Here is a 19,782-nt window from a genome sequence, read left to right on the forward strand (position 1 = left end):
CCCGCGGCGGTCGATTTGTCCCACCGGAACCAGAGCTGGATCCAACAGAAAGACCAACAACCATGGCTGCAACAACAACACCAGCTGCACATCCAACAACAACACCAGGTTCACATCCAACAACAACAACAACTAATCCACAAAACAAAGCAGCAAATGACAGACCACGGAGATCTACAGCAGATTACAACCGGACCTATGAATTCACGGTAAAAATACAAAGGAAACAATCGGAAAGGACGACGACTGACGTGAAGGCAACGGCATTCAGGGTTGGCGTGGGTGGTGAAGGTGAGACGCAGGACGATGCAAGTGAGGAGGAGAGTCAAACCGCGGTGGATGACGGAGCAGGTTCTGATTCGGACAGTGAGGGAGAAGGTGAGCTGAGTGAGGGTGAGAGTGAGTGTGAGGGTGTGCGCGTGAGTCGAGATTGTGTGCGTCCGTCTCGTAATAACAAGTCTTCAGTATACAATCATTTGGTTTCTAGTACTGACTGTTGTCGTACTTATTCTGATTCCTGTTTTTCTGTTTTGTGCCGTGCTCGTCATGGTTATCTTTTGCAGTTACAAGTTTTGGAAGCTGTTTGTCAGCGCATTCATAAGCCGAATTTGTGTGTCCAGAAAGATAGTGTTATTACCTTAAAATTGTTCAAATAATGTTCTGTTGTGTAGTGTGGCAACGTTGTTGCCACTTGTGCCTAAATGTGTTTTGTCACCTTCTTGTTTATTATTGTTATTATTATCATTCGTTCTCACTTTTTTGTTTTTGTTGCTGATACACACTTGTCACGCTTAGTTCTTACTTGTATACCCTTGTTTTCTGCACACTTTTGTGAGAAATCGCACCTCGATATTCTAGTGCTGTCATTGTATCGTGTCACCCTACCTTGATTGCTATATTATTTCCTTTGTTCTCATTTTGTTCTTTAGTACAACGGTGATTCCTGAAGAGTGTTGTACGAAAACTTGTTCGAATCATCTTTTTTTTTTTCCATTGCCCTTTTTCTTCTTACATGTATTTTTCCTTACCCTTTAGGTTGTTTCTTGCATCGTCTCCATCGCTTACATTGTTAATAAAGTAGTCCACATGTCGCTTCAGCTCGTCCTACTTATTGCCATATTAAAATTATTGTCTCCTCGTCGAATTTTTAAATACTTCAGGTCGAGATATAGCCAGACTCAGATAGATATTCTGAACCATGCGCTGAAGTCACGATTTCATTATCGTAGTGTTGCATTTAACGTAGTGTTCCTTAGACGTTGTCTGGACAATGGTGTTTGTCCAGGTGGTGTAGAGAACCGTGTCCGCAGGACCAAAGCTTACCACACGTTAAACATCGAACGCGTATTCATGAAAGACGAGATTGCCCGGTCCTGCGACACTTTGTCAAAGTCACGTTCGCGGTTTAGGTATTTGTATGATCGTGCACGCTGCTTTCTCTCCTCTCACGACTTCTTGAGATTCTCTATGCTCCTTTCGGAAAATGACCAGAAACAACGTATCCATCTAATCACAAAACATGACAAGACCTACAATTGGCTAAGACAGAAAAGATATGGACATGTCACCATCGATCCTGATACCACCATAATTAACATGACATCACTAGAGTTGACCACTCTTCAGAAAGAGCTCCTCTGTCGTGGAACCGATTTCGGGATTCCACCAAAATCAAACAAGAAGGAAGTAATCATGACCGAGTTTGAGCTCTTTTACCGCAAGTTATTACGCTTCAGACCGGTGTCCGAGTCACAACAGTCCATTTGCGCCGCAAAGATCCGGGCAGAGGCCGAGGAACACGCTGATGCATTACCGGATAGAAGAACGTTTTCATTGAAACGCGAACATCTCAAAGCCCTGCATGAGCTACGGAATAACAAAGACATTATTGTCACGCGCCCTGATAAGGGTCGTGCAACTGTTTTAATGAATAAAACTGACTACATCGAGAAGATGTCCGTTATCCTAAATGACACATCAAAGTTCCGTACACTTGGTCCGGTCAAGACCTGTGATCGAACTGAAAAAGTAGAAAAGGATCTTGTAACTTACCTTAAGAAGCTAAAGAATGAAGAACAAATATCAAAACATGAATTCGATCGCATCAAACCGACTGGTACCCTTCGTCCTAGACTCTATGGCCTTCCTAAAATTCATAAACCTACATGCCCTGTTAGACCAATAGTATCCATGACCGCCTCCCCTCAATACTCTATCTCGAAATGGCTGTGCATCTACCTACAGCCTGTTCAAGATTACTATTGCAAACGCACTGTGAAGGATAGCTTCGACTTTGTTGCGAGGCTTCGTGATAGTCCGGTCCCTCTCAATGCACACATGTGTTCCTTCGATATTGTAAGTCTCTTTACGAATGTTCCTATTGATGAGACTGTTGACATCTGTATGGATGTATTGTACCGTAACGATGATGTTGATACTCCATGGGTATCGGAAGCGGCGTTTCGTCATTTGATGCTGTCAGTTACAACTGGTGTCGAATTTTCGTTCAACGATGTGATGTACAAGCAAGTAGATGGTGTGGCGATGGGATCTCCTCTTGGTCCCGTCCTCGCCAATATATTCGTTGGTTATTGTGAGTGCAAGATTGATGAGTCGCTTTGGCCCGCGTTCTACGTGCGTTTTGTTGACGATTCGTTCACGCATTTTGACAGTGTTGAGAGCAGTGAATTGTTTCTCGATGTGCTCAACAGCCTACATCCTTCCCTCCGCTTTACTTGTGAGCACGAGCAGTCTAGTAAGTTGTCATTTCTAGACGTGCTTGTAGAGAAGACTGGCTGTGAAATGTTGACTTCTGTGTATCGTAAGCCTACGTTCACCGGTCAGTACATTGCCTTCGATTCATATTGTTCGTCTCAATACAAGGTCAACTTAGTTCGTAACCTCGTGGACCGTGCGGAACGTATTTGTTCGCCCAGTAAGCTGCAGGCCGAGCTCGATTTCCTTCGATCTGTTTTCTTGAAGAATGGCTATCCGGAATTCTTGTTGCGTAAGTTTCTGTCCATGGAGCAGAAACCGAAATCGGTGCTGATTGGTCCACCTCGCTGTCCCGTCTATCTATGTTTGCCATGGAAGGGGCAGGAATCGATCAAAGTGTGTCACGCAGTCAAGTCTATCGTCCGTCGTACTTATTATGCAGTACATTTTGTGCCAGTCTTCACAACAATGCGTGCGTTCACGGTGCGGAAGGACGTCCTACCAACCCTCCACCTCAGTCATGTTATCTACAACTTCGAATGCCGACATTGTGCTAGTCGGTATGTTGGTAGGACTGTTCAGCACCTGAACGCACGTATCAAACAACACACTCCACTTCACATCCTTCCACCCAGTGCGCAATCTGAGAGGCCCAAACGCGGGAGGCCTAGGAAAAACCCATCACCTAGACGGCAGGATAGTTCCCTGCCGCTGTCTGCCGCTCCCCCTCTGACATCTGTGTTGGACGGGCTGGAGCTTGGCAGCTCTTTGGAGGGGCGTGCGGAACCGCCATTGGTGCAGCCCTCGGGTGTGCCTAAGTCTGTGCCTCTGGGTGCTTTGCATGGGGCTGTGCCTCGAGTGGTGACAGCACCTCTGCCTCCCCCTGACCCTCCTCCTTCGAGGTCTGTGTTGGTGGGGAGCACCCGCGGCGGTCGATTTGTCCCACCGGAACCAGAGCTGGATCCAACAGAAAGACCAACAACCATGGCTGCAACAACAACACCAGCTGCACATCCAACAACAACACCAGGTTCACATCCAACAACAACAACAACTAATCCACAAAACAAAGCAGCAAATGACAGACCACGGAGATCTACAGCAGATTACAACCGGACCTATGAATTCACGGTAAAAATACAAAGGAAACAATCGGAAAGGACGACGACTGACGTGAAGGCAACGGCATTCAGGGTTGGCGTGGGTGGTGAAGGTGAGACGCAGGACGATGCAAGTGAGGAGGAGAGTCAAACCGCGGTGGATGACGGAGCAGGTTCTGATTCGGACAGTGAGGGAGAAGGTGAGCTGAGTGAGGGTGAGAGTGAGTGTGAGGGTGTGCGCGTGAGTCGAGATTGTGTGCGTCCGTCTCGTAATAACAAGTCTTCAGTATACAATCATTTGGTTTCTAGTACTGACTGTTGTCGTACTTATTCTGATTCCTGTTTTTCTGTTTTGTGCCGTGCTCGTCATGGTTATCTTTTGCAGTTACAAGTTTTGGAAGCTGTTTGTCAGCGCATTCATAAGCCGAATTTGTGTGTCCAGAAAGATAGTGTTATTACCTTAAAATTGTTCAAATAATGTTCTGTTGTGTAGTGTGGCAACGTTGTTGCCACTTGTGCCTAAATGTGTTTTGTCACCTTCTTGTTTATTATTGTTATTATTATCATTCGTTCTCACTTTTTTGTTTTTGTTGCTGATACACACTTGTCACGCTTAGTTCTTACTTGTATACCCTTGTTTTCTGCACACTTTTGTGAGAAATCGCACCTCGATATTCTAGTGCTGTCATTGTATCGTGTCACCCTACCTTGATTGCTATATTATTTCCTTTGTTCTCATTTTGTTCTTTAGTACAACGGTGATTCCTGAAGAGTGTTGTACGAAAACTTGTTCGAATCATCTTTTTTTTTTTTTTTCCATTGCCCTTTTTCTTCTTACATGTATTTTTCCTTACCCTTTAGGTTGTTTCTTGCATCGTCTCCATCGCTTACATTGTTAATAAAGTAGTCCACATGTCGCTTCAGCTCGTCCTACTTATTGCCATATTAAAATTATTGTCTCCTCGTCGAATTTTTAAATTATTATTATTATTATTATTATTGTAGAAGAGAAAAGGACATATTTAAGAGTAACTCTCCATCACTGTAACATGATACTATATACAGTCAGAAAGTGTAATAACTAGGCACAAAACTGACAGAGTACTGAGACATTCGACGTCCTGACACCTAACTTCAACACATCTCCCTAGCGCTAACCGACAGCCTTCCAACTTGTGAGTTACGAAGTCTGAAGAAAATGTTGAACGGCCTCTGCTGGGATGACGACTACACCATAGCTTACTTTTCCCGTTTGTCTCTTTCCCTCAAACCAGTTACTATTATTATTATTATTATTATTATTATTATTCACAGGAAGTGTGAGTTACGAAGTCTGAAGAAAATGTTGAACGGCCTCTGCTGGGATGACGACTACACCATAGCTCAGTGGTTAGAGCATCGCTGGCTACAAGCGAGGGTCCCTGGTTCGAGTCCTGTTGGTGACAGTAAATTTTTTCTTCAGACTTTTCCCGTTTGTCTCTTTCCCTCAAACCAGTTAATATTATTATCTCTCCTTTATTCACTTCTTTCGAAGGCGATAAGCCAGACCCACCGGGAAATATTTCCATGGGTGGGACAGCAAAAAGAAAGTGAAAAAACAAACAAAAATAAATAAATAAAACCTAAAAACCAAAGGGACAAGAAATAGTTGAAGGAAGAGGAAGAAAGGAAAGAAACTCAATCCGAACTCCAACATCAAAACAATAATAAAGAATTTGCAGCGACAGGCAAAATACATCAACCAATGAAGGGAGTAACAAAGGAAATATCAGTCTTTATCAGTCGTTATTCAAGTCTCTTAGCTATTGAACATGCAAACGCAGCAGAGGTGCATCTACATGTTAAGGATAGGTCTTAGTATTTTAATCGAACCTTGTATAGCCTCCTGTTGCACAATAGCCAGGTCTCCTCCCTGCACAGTCCGAAGGCATTGAGGAGTCTCCCTCACCAAGCCTCCCAGGGCACCGACAACCACAGGGACCACGTCAACCTGGGTGAGGGACCAAATCCTCAAAATCTCCCGCTTCAAATCATAATATTTCGAGCGCTTTTCAGCCATTTTCTTATTGATGTTGTTCTCACCAGGAACGCTGATGTCTATAATGTAGGCGATGCGCTCCTTGTCATCAACAAGGAGCAGATCGGGCCTGTTTGCTGATAGTTTCAGGTCAGTTGGGACCGAATACTCCCAATAGAGCCGATACCGATCACTTTTGACCAATGCCTTGAGCTGGTGGTCGAATCGTGAAGCACCAGTAGGTAGATCTCGTGCTCTACACATTTCGAAGTGCACATACTTTACTATCCGGTTATGACGTTCGATGTAACTGGTCCGAGCAAGAACTGGGCAGGCACTGACAATGTGGGCAATTGTTTCTAAGCTGCCCTTGCAAAGCCTGCAATTGGCATCAGTTCGAGCAATTGACTTCATTATGGCGTATTGGTAATTTTTCGTTTTGAGGGATTGGTCTTGTGCTGCCATAATCATGCCTTCAGTTGAAGGTTTCAGTGTCCTTGATTTCAACCACATGAAGGTAAGCTCCTTATCTAGGTGATTCTCCTTGAATCGGCTCCAATATCTCCCATGCAGCGGCATAGTGGAAAGTGTGTTGGATTTTCGCTCAGCGCACGCTTGTTTAATGGTATGCTTATTGGGTAAAGCTGGTCCAGCTGCTGGCAGATCCAAACTCGACAGGAACTTAGCGGCCTTTGCAGTTATTGAGTGGCTTTTTGTTGTAGGTTTTTGTTGATGGTACTGATAAAGCAGGCTTATTCTGTCTATTGGGCTGGTACTCATGTAGCGGGCCAGGCCACACATGCTCCGGCCGTGCATATCCTCACAAGAGACCGAGCCCCGGCCTCCATCTCCCCTCTTCATGTAGAGCCTGTTGACTGAGGCTTTGGGGTGGTGAAATCCAGACGCAGTCAAGGCTGATCTTTTCGCTCGATCTGTGGTCTTGATTTCAGCCTCGGTCCAATTTACGATTCCATAACTCTATGTCATAACCGGCAGAGCATACGTATTTATGGCCTTGATCATGTTTCGCGCATTCAATCCACTGTTAAGAAGCAAATACAATCTCTTTTTGTATTCTGCAGTGAGTTGCGTCTTGAGCTGCGGGTGAGGTATCATGGCTGCTTGCACTACTCCAAGGTACTTGTATGATTCATTGAGTCGTAGCGACTCTGCAATGGTCTCATCGCCAACCTGGATAGAGCATCCTACATCTGGTTTTCCTCTCCTGACGTGCAGCACGGCACACTTGGCTGGGTTGAGATTCATGCCGATGTCATCACCAACGCCACACACGGTAGACACGAGGGTAGTCACATCCTTTGTAGTTTTCCCGTAGAGTTTAATGTCGTCCATGTACCAAGAGTGATTGATAGTTAACTCGGCGTCTCTGCAGCTGACTCTGTATCCCAAAGGCAATCGGTTGAGCTCAAAACTGATTGGGTTTAGCGCCAGGCAAAACAGTAACGGGGAAAATGTATCACCTTGAAATATGCCTCTTCTTCTTATTATTATATTATTGTAAAAGAGAAAAGGACATATGGATACGAGTTAAGAGTAACTCTCCATCACTGTAACATGATACTATATGTAGGACTCAGTGACCAGTCAAGGCCCCATGACCAATCACGGTCCCCGTGACCAGTCAAACAGTCACAAACTCCCCATGACCAGTCACAAATTAGTTTACCAGTCACAATGCCCCATGACCAGTCACAATTCACCACACATGTACATGTGTAAAGCACACAGTTCGTGACTGCTCGCGGAGTGCTTCGTACTGCAGGATTTGTTGTGGAAACTATAATTCCCTTTGAGCGGTCACAGAATACAGTTGTGACCACTATAATTCCAAGCGAACAGTTATATGCGGAATGTACAGTTACGGCCACTCTTTCTCTGTGAGTAGTCACAGGCAGAATATAGGTATTTCTGTATTACAAGAGAGATTGGAAGCTTTGTCACAACTCTGAGTTTCATGTATTACTACGATCGTCAGGCAACTGATGGCTCCAAAACGGGCAGCCTGAACATAAGGGGGAGTAAGGTGGGAAATTCTGAGGGTATCATAGGCAACGTGTATCATAGCGCAAGAGTCAGGTGCAGGCGTGAAGTTGCCAAGTCTTCAGACTTGGAGCTATGCAGCAGCAGTTCCAGCGTGAATTATAGAATAGAGCTGGGGACTTAAATGCCAAATCCACACATGCCCACACCATTACACACACACACACACACATGCGCACACACACACACACACACACACACACATTCTCTCTCTCTCTCTCTCTCTCTCTCTCTCTCTCTCACACACACACACACACACACACGCGCGCTCTCTTTCTCACGCATGCACACAAACACACACACTCACACATGCGCGCGCACACTTACTCACACACACACACACACACACACACACACACAAACACACACACACACACACACAAATTGGCAGTGAGACTACCAGCAAGATTCACGTGACCTTGCGGACAAAGTTACGGAGGTAGAACTTGTTTTCATGACGACACTTGGACACAAGTATTTCTGTATCATTATTTTATCTCTTTTCAAACAATCCACAAGCCAAGAAGAGATGCGTAGACGGAAGAACCGTACTCTTGGTGATACTGATATGCCAGTTCAAGAACATCTCGTCAGACATACATATCGATACATGTCTGGTGCACTCTCACTAACAAGCAGGCATCGCAGGGTACATTCGCACCAGCAATCACAAGAAGTTAGTTGTAGTGAGTGAATATTTCTATAAAATTAATAAGTAGAAGGAAAATAGTACGTAATGGACACATGAAGGTGTGGAGGATCGCCCAAAAACACTGACAAGGAGACAGTAAACGGTACACAGTACTCGTATGCATGTACTTATAATACACGTTATAGCAGCACAACGGGAAAGACCATGTACATGTACCATAATGTTACATCAATAAATTTTACAGAGTTATTTTGGGAGTAGGGATGAAGATGTGTTCGAAGCAGTAAACTGCGTAAGCACTACGTTGAGCCACAATATTGAAATACAGTTTCCTGCAGTCAAAACAAGACACTCACACTTCTCCGGTCTAGTTCGCCATTCTTATCGCTAACATGACTTGATTTAATTTCTTACGATGGTTCTTGAGAATGGATCAATGATGTCTTGAATAGATGTCTTCCCTGAACGACTTCAACTGAGAGGCAGTTTCAGTTTCAACAAGCTGGACATTGTTTTTTCTGTGGAGTCTTCCACAAGAAAGACAGAGCTACACACACGAAGGTGCTTGGTGTACTCAGTACCTTCTTGGAGATGAACATATTTTCTTTTCCATCTTCATTATATTTTCGTCTCTGCATCGTCGACGATGTCCACTTCTGACTCCGTAATCTTGTCACCCATCCTCTCCAAAAACACAAAGCGAGTGCTGCTTGTATGCTGGATCAGTTGAAATCAGTCTCCGTTCTAGCAAGATCGGCATGCAAAAATTATTTGACTGAAAATATTCCGAAATAGCTTTTCTGAAAGACGAAGTTTGTTCTTCAAATATTATGAATAGCACAATCTACTAGCCAGAACGTCCTCTCAAAAGAGATTCTATCTGAAGCCTGCAAGATTTTCGACCACCCTTCGTTTTGGAGAGGAGCCCACACACACCAGACTCGAGCTACAAGTAAACTACGCGGAGATCGAGAGTTGATCGAAATCTTTCTTGCTCACTTCGGAAACCTGTGTCTGTGAAGGAAAAAAGTATGCTGATCGCGTGAATGCCTACAGTTGAGTCGTAATATTTTGACGTGGACCCTGTGACCGTTCACAGAGAAAGTCGCGGCTGTTTGTAACTGGTCATCGGGATTCAAACTGGTGTGTGACTTTATGACTGCTCTTCGGGAATTTGTGACTGTTTGATTGGTCACGGGGATCGTGATCGGTCATCGAGACGTGACTGCTCACTGAGTCCTACATATATACAGTCAGAAAGTGCAATAACTAGGCACAAAACTGACAGAGTACTGAGACATTCGACGTCCTGACACCTAACTTCAACACATCTCCGTAGAGCTAACCGACAGCCTTCCAACTTGGAAGGTTCAAGGTTATGGAAAGAACAAAGAGGGGAAGGCAAGCGCAACGAAAACGAGCAATAGCTACAGTCCCAACGGAACAAAGAATGTCGATTGTTACTGGACGATGACGAGACCAGTACGGTACTTGACAAAGCGGTCTAACTACAATTCGAAGCAGCAAAGCAGCACACCAGCCAACTTGGGTGGGTCATAAATATCCAAGATAAGTAAAGAAAGGGAAGCTTTGCGAAAACGAATTGTACAAGCCGAGTTTCAAATTATTATTATTATTATTATTATTATTAAAAGTAGAAAGGAAAAGGACATATGGAAACGAGTTAAGAGTAACTCTCCACCACTGTACCTAGATACTATATACAGTCAGAAAGTGCAACAACTAGGCGAACCAGGGACCTTCGCTTGTAGCCAGCGATGCTCTCACCACTCAGCTATGGTGTAGTCGTCATCCCAGCAGAGGCAGTTCAACATTTTATTCAGACTTCGTTACTCACACTTCCTGTGAATCCACACAGGCGGGTGGGACGCAGCCCTCACTGTAGCCCACACACTTCACGTACAAACTAGCACGCGGGGAGCCCCAAGTCAAAAAATATTAACTGGTTTGAGGGAAAGAGACAAACGGGAAAAGTCTGAAGAAAAAATTGACGGTCACCACCAGGACTCGAACCAGGGACCTTCGCTTGTAGCCAGCGATGCTCTAACCACTGAGCTATGGTGTAGTCGTCATCCCAGCAGAGGCAGTTCAACATTTTCTTCAGACTTCGTTACTCACACTTCCTGTGAATCCACACAGGCGGGTGGGACGCAGCCCTCACTGTAGCCCACACATTTCACGTACAAACTAGCACGCGGGGAGCCCCAAGTCATAAAATATTAACTGGTTTGAGGGAAAGAGACAAACGGGAAAAGTCTGAAGAAAAAATTGACTGTCACCACCAGGACTCGAACCAGGGACCTTCGCTTGTAGCCAGCGATGCTCTCACCACTGAGCTATGGTGTAGTCGTCATCCCAGCAGAGGCAGTTCAACATTTTCTTCAGACTTCGTTACTCACACTTCCTGTGAATCCACACAGGCGGGTGGGACGCAGCCCTCACTGTAGCTCACACACTTCACGTACAAACTAGCATGCGGGGAGCCCCAAGTCATAAAATATTAACTGGTTTGAGGGAAAGAGACAAACGGGAAAAGTCTGAAGAAAAACTTGACTGTCACCACCAGGACTCGAACCAGGGACCTTCGCTTGTAGCCAGCGATGCTCTCACCACTCAGCTATGGTGTAGTCGTCATCCCAGCAGAGGCAGTTCAACATTTTATTCAGACTTCGTTACTCACACTTCCTGTGAATCCACACAGGCGGGTGGGACGCAGCCCTCACTGTAGCCCACACATTTCACGTACAAACTAGCACGCGGGGAGCCCCAAGTCATAAAATATTAACTGGTTTGAGGGAAAGAGACAAACGGGAAAAGTCTGAAGAAAAAATTGACTGTCACCACCAGGACTCGAACCAGGGACCTTCGCTTGTAGCCAGCGATGCTCTCACCACTGAGCTTTGGTGTAGTCGTCATCCCAGCAGAGGCAGTTCAACATTTTCTTCAGACTTCGTTACTCACGCTTCCTGTGAATCCACACAGGCGGGTGGGACGCAGCCCTCACTGTAGCCCACACACTTCACGTACAAACTAGCACGCGGGGAGCCCCAAGTCATAAAATATTAACTGGTTTGAGGGAAAGAGACAAACGGGAAAAGTCTGAAGAAAAAATTGACTGTCACCACCAGGACTCGAACCAGGGACCTTCGCTTGTAGCCAGCGATGCTCTCACCACTGAGCTATGGTGTAGTCGTCATCCCAGCAGAGGCAGTTCAACATTTTCTTCAGACTTCGTTACTCACACTTCCTGTGAATCCACACAGGCGGGTGGGACGCAGCCCTCACTGTAGCCCACACACTTCACGTACAAACTAGCACGCGGGGAGCCCCAAGTCATAAAATATTAACTGGTTTGAGGGAAAGAGACAAACGGGAAAAGTCTGAAGAAAAAATTGACTGTCACCACCAGGACTCGAACCAGGGACCTTCGCTTGTAGCCAGCGATGCTCTAACCACTGAGCTATGGTGTAGTCGTCATCCCAGCAGAGGCAGTTCAACATTTTCTTCAGACTTCGTTACTCACACTTCCTGTGAATCCACACAGGCGGGTGGGACGCAGCCCTCACTGTAGCCCACACACTTCACGTACAAACTAGCACGCGGGGAGCCCCAAGTCATAAAATATTAACTGGTTTGAGGGAAAGAGACAAACGGGAAAAGTCTGAAGAAAAAATTTACTGTCACCACCAACAAAGTCTGCCAATGTTCACACATATATTCTCATGAAATGCTTCCACTACATTTTATTTGTTATCACATTATAAAAAGTTCACACAAATTGAGTGTCAGCATACACACAATGTCATAACAAACATTTCTATAATAATAATCATACCGCTTGCATGTCTTTATCTCTATACATTTCCTCATATAATTTTCTTCATCTTTCTGTGAGAACCGGACCTATAGGCCGGTAAGAAGGCAATCATGCCTGTGCAATTGGTGAAGTAAAATAAAAGTCAACAACAACAACAACAACAACCACCAGGACACGAACCAGGGACCTTCGCTTGTAGCCAGCGATGCTCTAACCACTGAGCTATGGTGTAGTCGTCATCCCAGCAGAGGCAGTTCAACATTTTCTTCAGACTTCGTTACTCACACTTCCTGTGAATCCACACAGGCGGGTGGGACGCAGCCCTCGCTGTAGCCCACACACTTCACGTACAAACTAGCACGCGGGGAGCCCCAAGTCATAACATATTAACTGGTTTGAGGGAAAGAGACAAACGGGAAAAGTCTGAAGAAAAAATTTACTGTCACCACCAGGACACGAACCAGGGACCTTCGCTTGTAGCCAGCGATGCTCTAACCACTGAGCTATGGTGTAGTCGTCATCCCAGCAGAGGCAGTTCAACATTTTCTTCAGACTTCGTTACTCACACTTCCTGTGAATCCACACAGGCGGGTGGGAAGCAGCCCTCACTGTAGCCCACACACTTCACGTACAAATTAGCACGCGGGGAGCCCCAAGTCATAAAATATTAACTGGTTTGAGGGAAAGAGACAAACGGGAAAAGTCTGAAGAAAAAATTGACTGTCACCACCAGGACTCGAACAAGGGACCTTCGCTTGTAGCCAGCGATGCTCTAACCACTGAGCTATGGTGTAGTTGTCATCCCAGCAGAGGCAGTTCAATTATTATTATTATTATTATTCACTACGAAGTAGTGGTTGCGACTTCGGCGATGACTTGTAAGCGAATGACCGAGTGTCCTCGACGTCTGTCTCACCGTCCAGGAGCGACACTGACTCACGCTGCTGTCCGGTGTTCACTGTTCACTGTTGCTTTGCGTTCTTGAATCGTGGTTTGACCGTATTGTCCAATGGTGTTGCCAGTATCGTCATCGACAAGCATGAACGTCCACCAACGTCCTTCACAGCTGAGACTTTCAGCTCGTGCTTATCTTGATTGCGCTCACCTTCCCCTCCTTATGTTGGTTCTATAACTTAGAACCTTCCAAGTTGGAAGGCTGTTGGAGTGCGCATCCAAGTTGTGCTACAGCTGTTAGCCAGTTAGCTATAGAACGTCAGTGCCGTCGGTCAGTGTCGTGCAATGTTATCGCATGGGCTGATTGTTTAGTAACTGGTGGTATTAGTGGACAGTATAGCGTAACTTGTAGTTCCTTGGTCTTTCTCTTTTGTATATTAAAATTAAACCTTGGCTCTCCATCTGAGTCCATATTAATCTATCATACCATTTTATTTTTCTCATCATAGCCTAGGAGCTGTGACATCATTCCCGATCCCCAGCAAGAAGGCAGCAATGCCTGTACCTATGGTGAAGTAAACATAAAGATAACAAAACATAACATGCCACCGCTCCTAGGCTATGATGATTGCTATTACCGTAGAGTACCGCCAGAGCGCCCCACCATCTCGTCCTTTCGTGGTCGTCTTGTGGAGGTGGTTTCCTGTCTGTAGGTCATACGACCGGGACCTTGTACACACATTCCACATGTTGGAGTCAATTCGTACCCAGTTTACCTTCGAGGAGATGCGAGCTCCACATAAAAACATGCCAATTGTGACCTTACATACACTTAGGTTCTCACACCGTACAAACTTAGTAGCACTCTGCCATGCGATTTTCTTCCCTTGGCTGTAAAATCAAGGTGAGGCGCTCTCGCAAGATGGGGCGCTCTGGCGGTACTTTTCGTATTATTATTATAATAGATACGCTCGTTTCACCACAAAACCGTTCACCACTATATGAAGGGCTCCAATTCAAAACGAGATAAATCCATTTTGTGGATGTTTCAGGAAGGGCATTTTTTCATTTGTTCTTTTCTGGTCTACACTGCAGCATCAATGACTTTTATCGCGTTTTGCACAAGAACACAAACTTCAGGCATCATTTTGACTGGGATGTATCACGTTTTGATCCATAAAACAGACACACAGACGTTCGTGGGGTGAAAACAACTTCTTTGGTGACAAAAACGCAAAAGCTCCGGTTCGGTCTTTATCGCGTTTTGAATTGGAGCCCTTCATATGTAAACTAGTATTGCTTACTGTTATGATCGTTGGTGAAGCGGAAGTGGCTGACAACAATCTTGCCACTGATTTCACCCAATGGGTAAGTGGCTGTTGCCATGACAATGTGGTACCTGCCAGCATAAATGTTGGCCACATCTACCATGCCGGGCTGGAAGTAGAACCGGGAATCCTGAATGGCACCACCATCACCACCACCGCCGCCGCCGCCGCCGCCACCACAACAACAACCAGAAAGAAAGCAGAGATGGAGTCACTGTGCATTATAGTTACCACATTCTCCAGAATTATAAGCCGCACTTTGAAACACTCAAAATTCACCCACAGCAAAGAGGGATGCGGCTTATACTCCGATTATCAAATCAACGGCGATAAATAGCGCAGACGGCTGTATTTCGTGGCAAAAAAATGGGAGTGCGGCTTATACTCCAGTGTGGATTACCCTCCAGACAATATGATAAAACTCTTCAACTCCACTGCAGAGTTTTCTATCCACTTGAACACACATCTACACCTGAGCAGGCTCTCAGCAGCATACTGGAAGCCCTGAAACCTTAGCGATCCTGAAACGTTCATGATTTTCGCGATGGGTGTGAAGTCGCGAAAGGAAGTGGGCACGAAATGCAAAACTGTAGACAAATTGTCAAATTTCTTCTTATTTTATTTTTTCTTACTTTTTATTTTCCATCGGAAGCCTCAACAGTGATGAACACAACTCTTAAGAGGGCCGATAACAGGGTAGAGGGGTGTGGGGTGAGAAAAATAATAATAAGAGATGTTTAAACTAAACTAAACTGATACTCGGAACAATAAAGCAGCAAATTGACTACAATCGCAAAAGTTTGCAAGCGCAAATTGTATGTCATTGTAGTTTGCAAAACTAAAACGGGCGCAATCGATTCCGGGTTTGCAGTGTACTGTAAAGCGTGAACTTTTCGCGGCGTTTTTAGTTCGCGTTTTCAGAATCCGGACAGGTTTGCGAGGTTTTAATTTTGCGATTGCAGAATGGCATTCTTGCTAAACCTGTGGCATTCTTGCTAAACCTTTCATGGATCTCCTTTTCGCGCTGACTAAATTTCGCGATTTCCACGCGGTCGCGAATTTCGCAGAAATTAGACCATCGCAATAATGTCACGGCTTACAGTAAACAAGGATAAATTGACATTTCCCTGATGATGGCAAATTGGCGAAATACTGTCAGTACTTTATTCTTGTCGTGAGGCTGAGCGCACGTTTGTGGATGGAGGTGTTTACAAGAGGAATGAAGGCTTCCATAAAGCAATCCCACCTCCTGTGAGTGTGACCTCCAGCGAAAGCGCTCTCTGGCCGATCCTCTCGTGTTAGTGCTCATTGGTTTAGCGATAAAAGGCCAACATCTGCTGCTTACTACTTGCAGTACACGTACAATGAATACCTCACTCTATTAAACAGTTATTTGTCTTTGCACAGGGAATGGGATTCTCGGTCTTTGACCAGTTGCTGGTGAGCTGATCTACTCACCTCCCACCGCTTTAGGAGCTGCATCTGCGCCTTGATCCTTGAAGGGTAGTTCCTACGAATGCGGAACACTGGGCCTCCCATCCAAGGCTTATTTTGTATCCAGAATACTAGTACCGTAATATCCCCCCCCCCCCCCACACACACACACCCACCTCCTCTTCCCCCCCCCCCCCCAACCTCCCATCCGAGGCTTATTTTGTATCCAGAACACAATAGTACTGTAATACCCCCCCCCCCCCCACCTCCAAACTCCCACCCAAGGCTTACTTTGTGTCCAGAATACCGTAATAACCCCCCCCCCACACACACACACACACACCAGCCAAGGCTTACTTTGTGGCCGGAACTTGTTCCAGGCTGAGGAGACTTACCGAGCTTTTGTAGCTCTTGCTAAGATCTGCAACAAGCCGCGACTTCTCGTCGTACACACGAATGCCAGTGATGGTTTCTGTGTCGTTGTTCCTGTACATGTCACAATGCATACCTGCAGATGTGTGTGTGTGTGTGTGCACATGTGTGCGTGTGTGTGTGTGCATGCGTGTGTGTGTGCGTGCGTGCGTGCATGTGTGTGTGTGTGTGTGTGTGTCCGTGCGTCCAAACATACGCGCATCAACATAAACATGTATAAAGAGTGGTTCAGTGGCAGTGGTAGTAGTGCAGTACCATTATACCCGTAGCTATGCAAAAGTCTAGGGGTGAAAGTTGGAACTGAAATCCCGAGTTTGAGTATTCTGATTTTCTCCGATCGAATAGTCGAGTATTTTAAGAACTCTTTGTAACATGGAATTGTTGACATAAGTTATGCGATTGAGTCCACCAACTAAACCAGATTTTGAACAGTCAGACGTGCACATTTCTAGTTCAGTTGGTGGACTCGATCGCATAACTTGTGCCCACAATTTCCATTGTTACGAATCTTCGAGTATTCTTGATATCCTGAAAATCGCATACCAAGAGCCTTAAAGTCACATGATATAACCCTGATTGAACCAATTGGCAGTTCTTTTCTCGGGTATATTGGTCAGTGGGTCATTTAGGCTCTCTCTACTCGTGTACAAATGGTCACCACACAGTCTGCGCATCAATATCTGCTGACTGTTGCTCTGAAACTGCAGGCTTCTGTGTTAAATGCATGTAGCGTATATGAGCGAGTACTCTGATCTATTCCCAGTACGATTATACAGTCAACTTGGCTAACAATGACTGCGGATATAACGACAATTCGCGAATAACGACAGAATGTCCATGCCCAGAGCAAAGTCCATTCCAACTGTAATACATATAATGAGACTTCGGGTATAACGACACTAACTCTTCGCGAATAAGGACACTTTTCTGATGCCCCGCCGAATGTCGTTATACGCAAAGTTGACTGTACTTGAAGTCCAAACGAATATCCGAATATTCAGTATAATTATTTCACCCCTACAAAAGACGTTACTTGAGTAACGTCTGGCACTAGCCAGGGTCCACACAGCTTTAATCTGGTAATTGTTTGTTGCATCGTTGGGCATGCATGGCGCTATCCCGTACATGTCCCGTACCGTACCACGTACCACGTTACCACGTTATTCAAATAGGGCTTTCAACTGTAAGATCATGACGTGAAGCAACTTGGAAGAATATGTATGTATGTGAAGTGTATAAGGGGGGATGCATGCTGGGCGATATTGCAGGTTCAGATCCCATGTTATGTCTTGAAAAATTGGAGAAATGAACAAAATGTAACATCGCTATGCTTTTTTGCCTAGGTCAACAAGGATACGGTGTCGTATTATTGCATTATCGTTCAAATGTTTTTGGGTGTGTTGCTAATGGGCCGGGAATGGAAGCAACGGGTGGATTGCAGTGTTTTAATCGGCATGGTTGTTGTATAAATGGAATGCTGAGATCATTAACCCTTTATGTACTGAAAAAAATGTACGCAGACTGAATTTGATCTCGACTCGCCTCAAATTTCATAATTCTCCGGATCATAACTTTGGTCTCCTTTTGACGATTTTTTCAATGTTGAGCTTCCTGGAAAGCTCGTCGCAAGAGAAACACATTGAGCCCACACTTGCCACCACGAAGGTCAAAACTCCAGCGCTACAGCCCAGCGTCTTAGTTGCAACGCCAATATTCCGACAGAAGTCGTCTTGTATCAGCCATTTCGCTCTCCTTGCTTGTAACAACTAATTTTTACTTCCAAAAAAATTTCACAATCTGCCACGAGTCCGTTTGCCATTTTGAATATGTTTCTACGTCACTGGATGCCCAGAAAGATGGGAAAATCCCTTATTCAAATCTGCGCACGCGGCTATTGAGCGACAATTGCCGCGATTTGACTGTCAAGCTTCGTAACTCTGGAACCGCACATCAGAGTGTTTCTGCGATTGTTTCAATGGACAGCTGGGAGTTTTCTCTTCGACCTACATAATTAGGTTTTGGAAATAACCCAGAAATGACTGAGTTACGATTGATTGAAAATTTGAAAAGTTTCGATCCCAGGGGATCGAAAGTTGTACAGTCCGTACACAAAGGGTTAACAGAGGAATATGACGAAGAGCAAAATGACAGGGGTGACATTGTTGAAGCTCTGGGCAGATGGCGTCGGCAGGAGTGCCTACGCAGAGAGTAGAAGATGGGAGAAGAGAGGTCCCGCCGCCTCGAGAGTCGCCGTGCATGTGAAAGGCTACGCCACAAAACAAGTAACAACGGAGCAAATATCCCGTCGTTTGGAGACTCGCCGACTTCGTGAAAAGAAGCGTCGACAGCAAGAGACTGCTGACAGGCATCCAGTCGCCAGGAGAGAAGACGTGATCATGCCCGAACTTGTTCAGGATGCGGTAACTGCGGTCCGTAGGCATAGGGCCGTCATCTACGCAATCTATGCCGCTATGCAAAATACGTTACTTTATCGGCTAAAAGCAAGCGTGCGGTGGGGTTTAAGCTGTGTTCACAACTGGTGCATTTACGCATGAAATCATGCGATCGTGTGTGTGTGCATGAGATTACATACACACACGCACATGCGTGCGCACACACACACACACTCAGACAAACACACACACATGCACGTACACACACACACACACACACACACACATACACACACAAACACATACACACACAGACACACTGACGCACTGACACACACATACACATACACACACATGCACACACATGCACACACGCATACATGCACGTACACACACACACACACACACATACACACACGTACACACACGTACACACACACACACACACGTACACACATACACACACACACGTCCTTACCGACACTGGCCAGGAAACATGTGCATATGGCAACTAGTCCGGTTGTAGGAACATGAGAAAGTGAAGGACTGGCTTGTGATGCCAGGATTCTAACCTCTATAAGCAATGCAAAAAAGAAGAGAGAGAGAGAGAGGCAAGAAACCCATGTGAAGACTTTGCAACCCTATTGCAACACATTTGTGAAACTATTCAATTGACAAATATCAGGTGACTAGTGAAAGTGCTCAACTCACGAAGGAGAGCCTGTTGAACAAGTTGACAATAGCGGCAAACTTGATACTGTTGTTACTCGGAGTTTCAAGGCAAAATCGCCAACCACCAGAGGCAACAGGTTTCTGATGATCGGCCATTCTGCCATGACACACTGCCTAGCAACAAAACAAGGTCTCCCACCATCATCGTGAACGGGTGCATGATGATGTAGACGTAGCGCATGCCAT

General features: G+C 45.4%; 1 protein-coding gene across 1 annotated transcript in view; it reads right to left on the reverse strand.

The window, feature by feature from the left end:
* The window catches only part of LOC135827904 (uncharacterized), a 169,792-nt gene that overhangs the window by 63,935 nt on the left and 86,075 nt on the right, over positions 1–19,782 (reverse strand). Inside the window, exons 36-38 of the mRNA XM_065340341.1 lie at positions 19,343–19,438; positions 16,435–16,547; positions 14,582–14,735 (exon numbers count right to left, since the gene is read on the reverse strand). Of these exons, the coding sequence (XP_065196413.1) occupies positions 14,582–14,735; positions 16,435–16,547; positions 19,343–19,438 (363 nt within the window). The remainder of the gene's footprint in view (positions 1–14,581; positions 14,736–16,434; positions 16,548–19,342; positions 19,439–19,782) is intronic.

The sequence above is a fragment of the Sycon ciliatum genome, chromosome 12, assembly GCF_964019385.1.
Source record: "Sycon ciliatum chromosome 12, ocSycCili1.1, whole genome shotgun sequence".
NCBI classification, from domain to species: domain Eukaryota; kingdom Metazoa; phylum Porifera; class Calcarea; order Leucosolenida; family Sycettidae; genus Sycon; species Sycon ciliatum.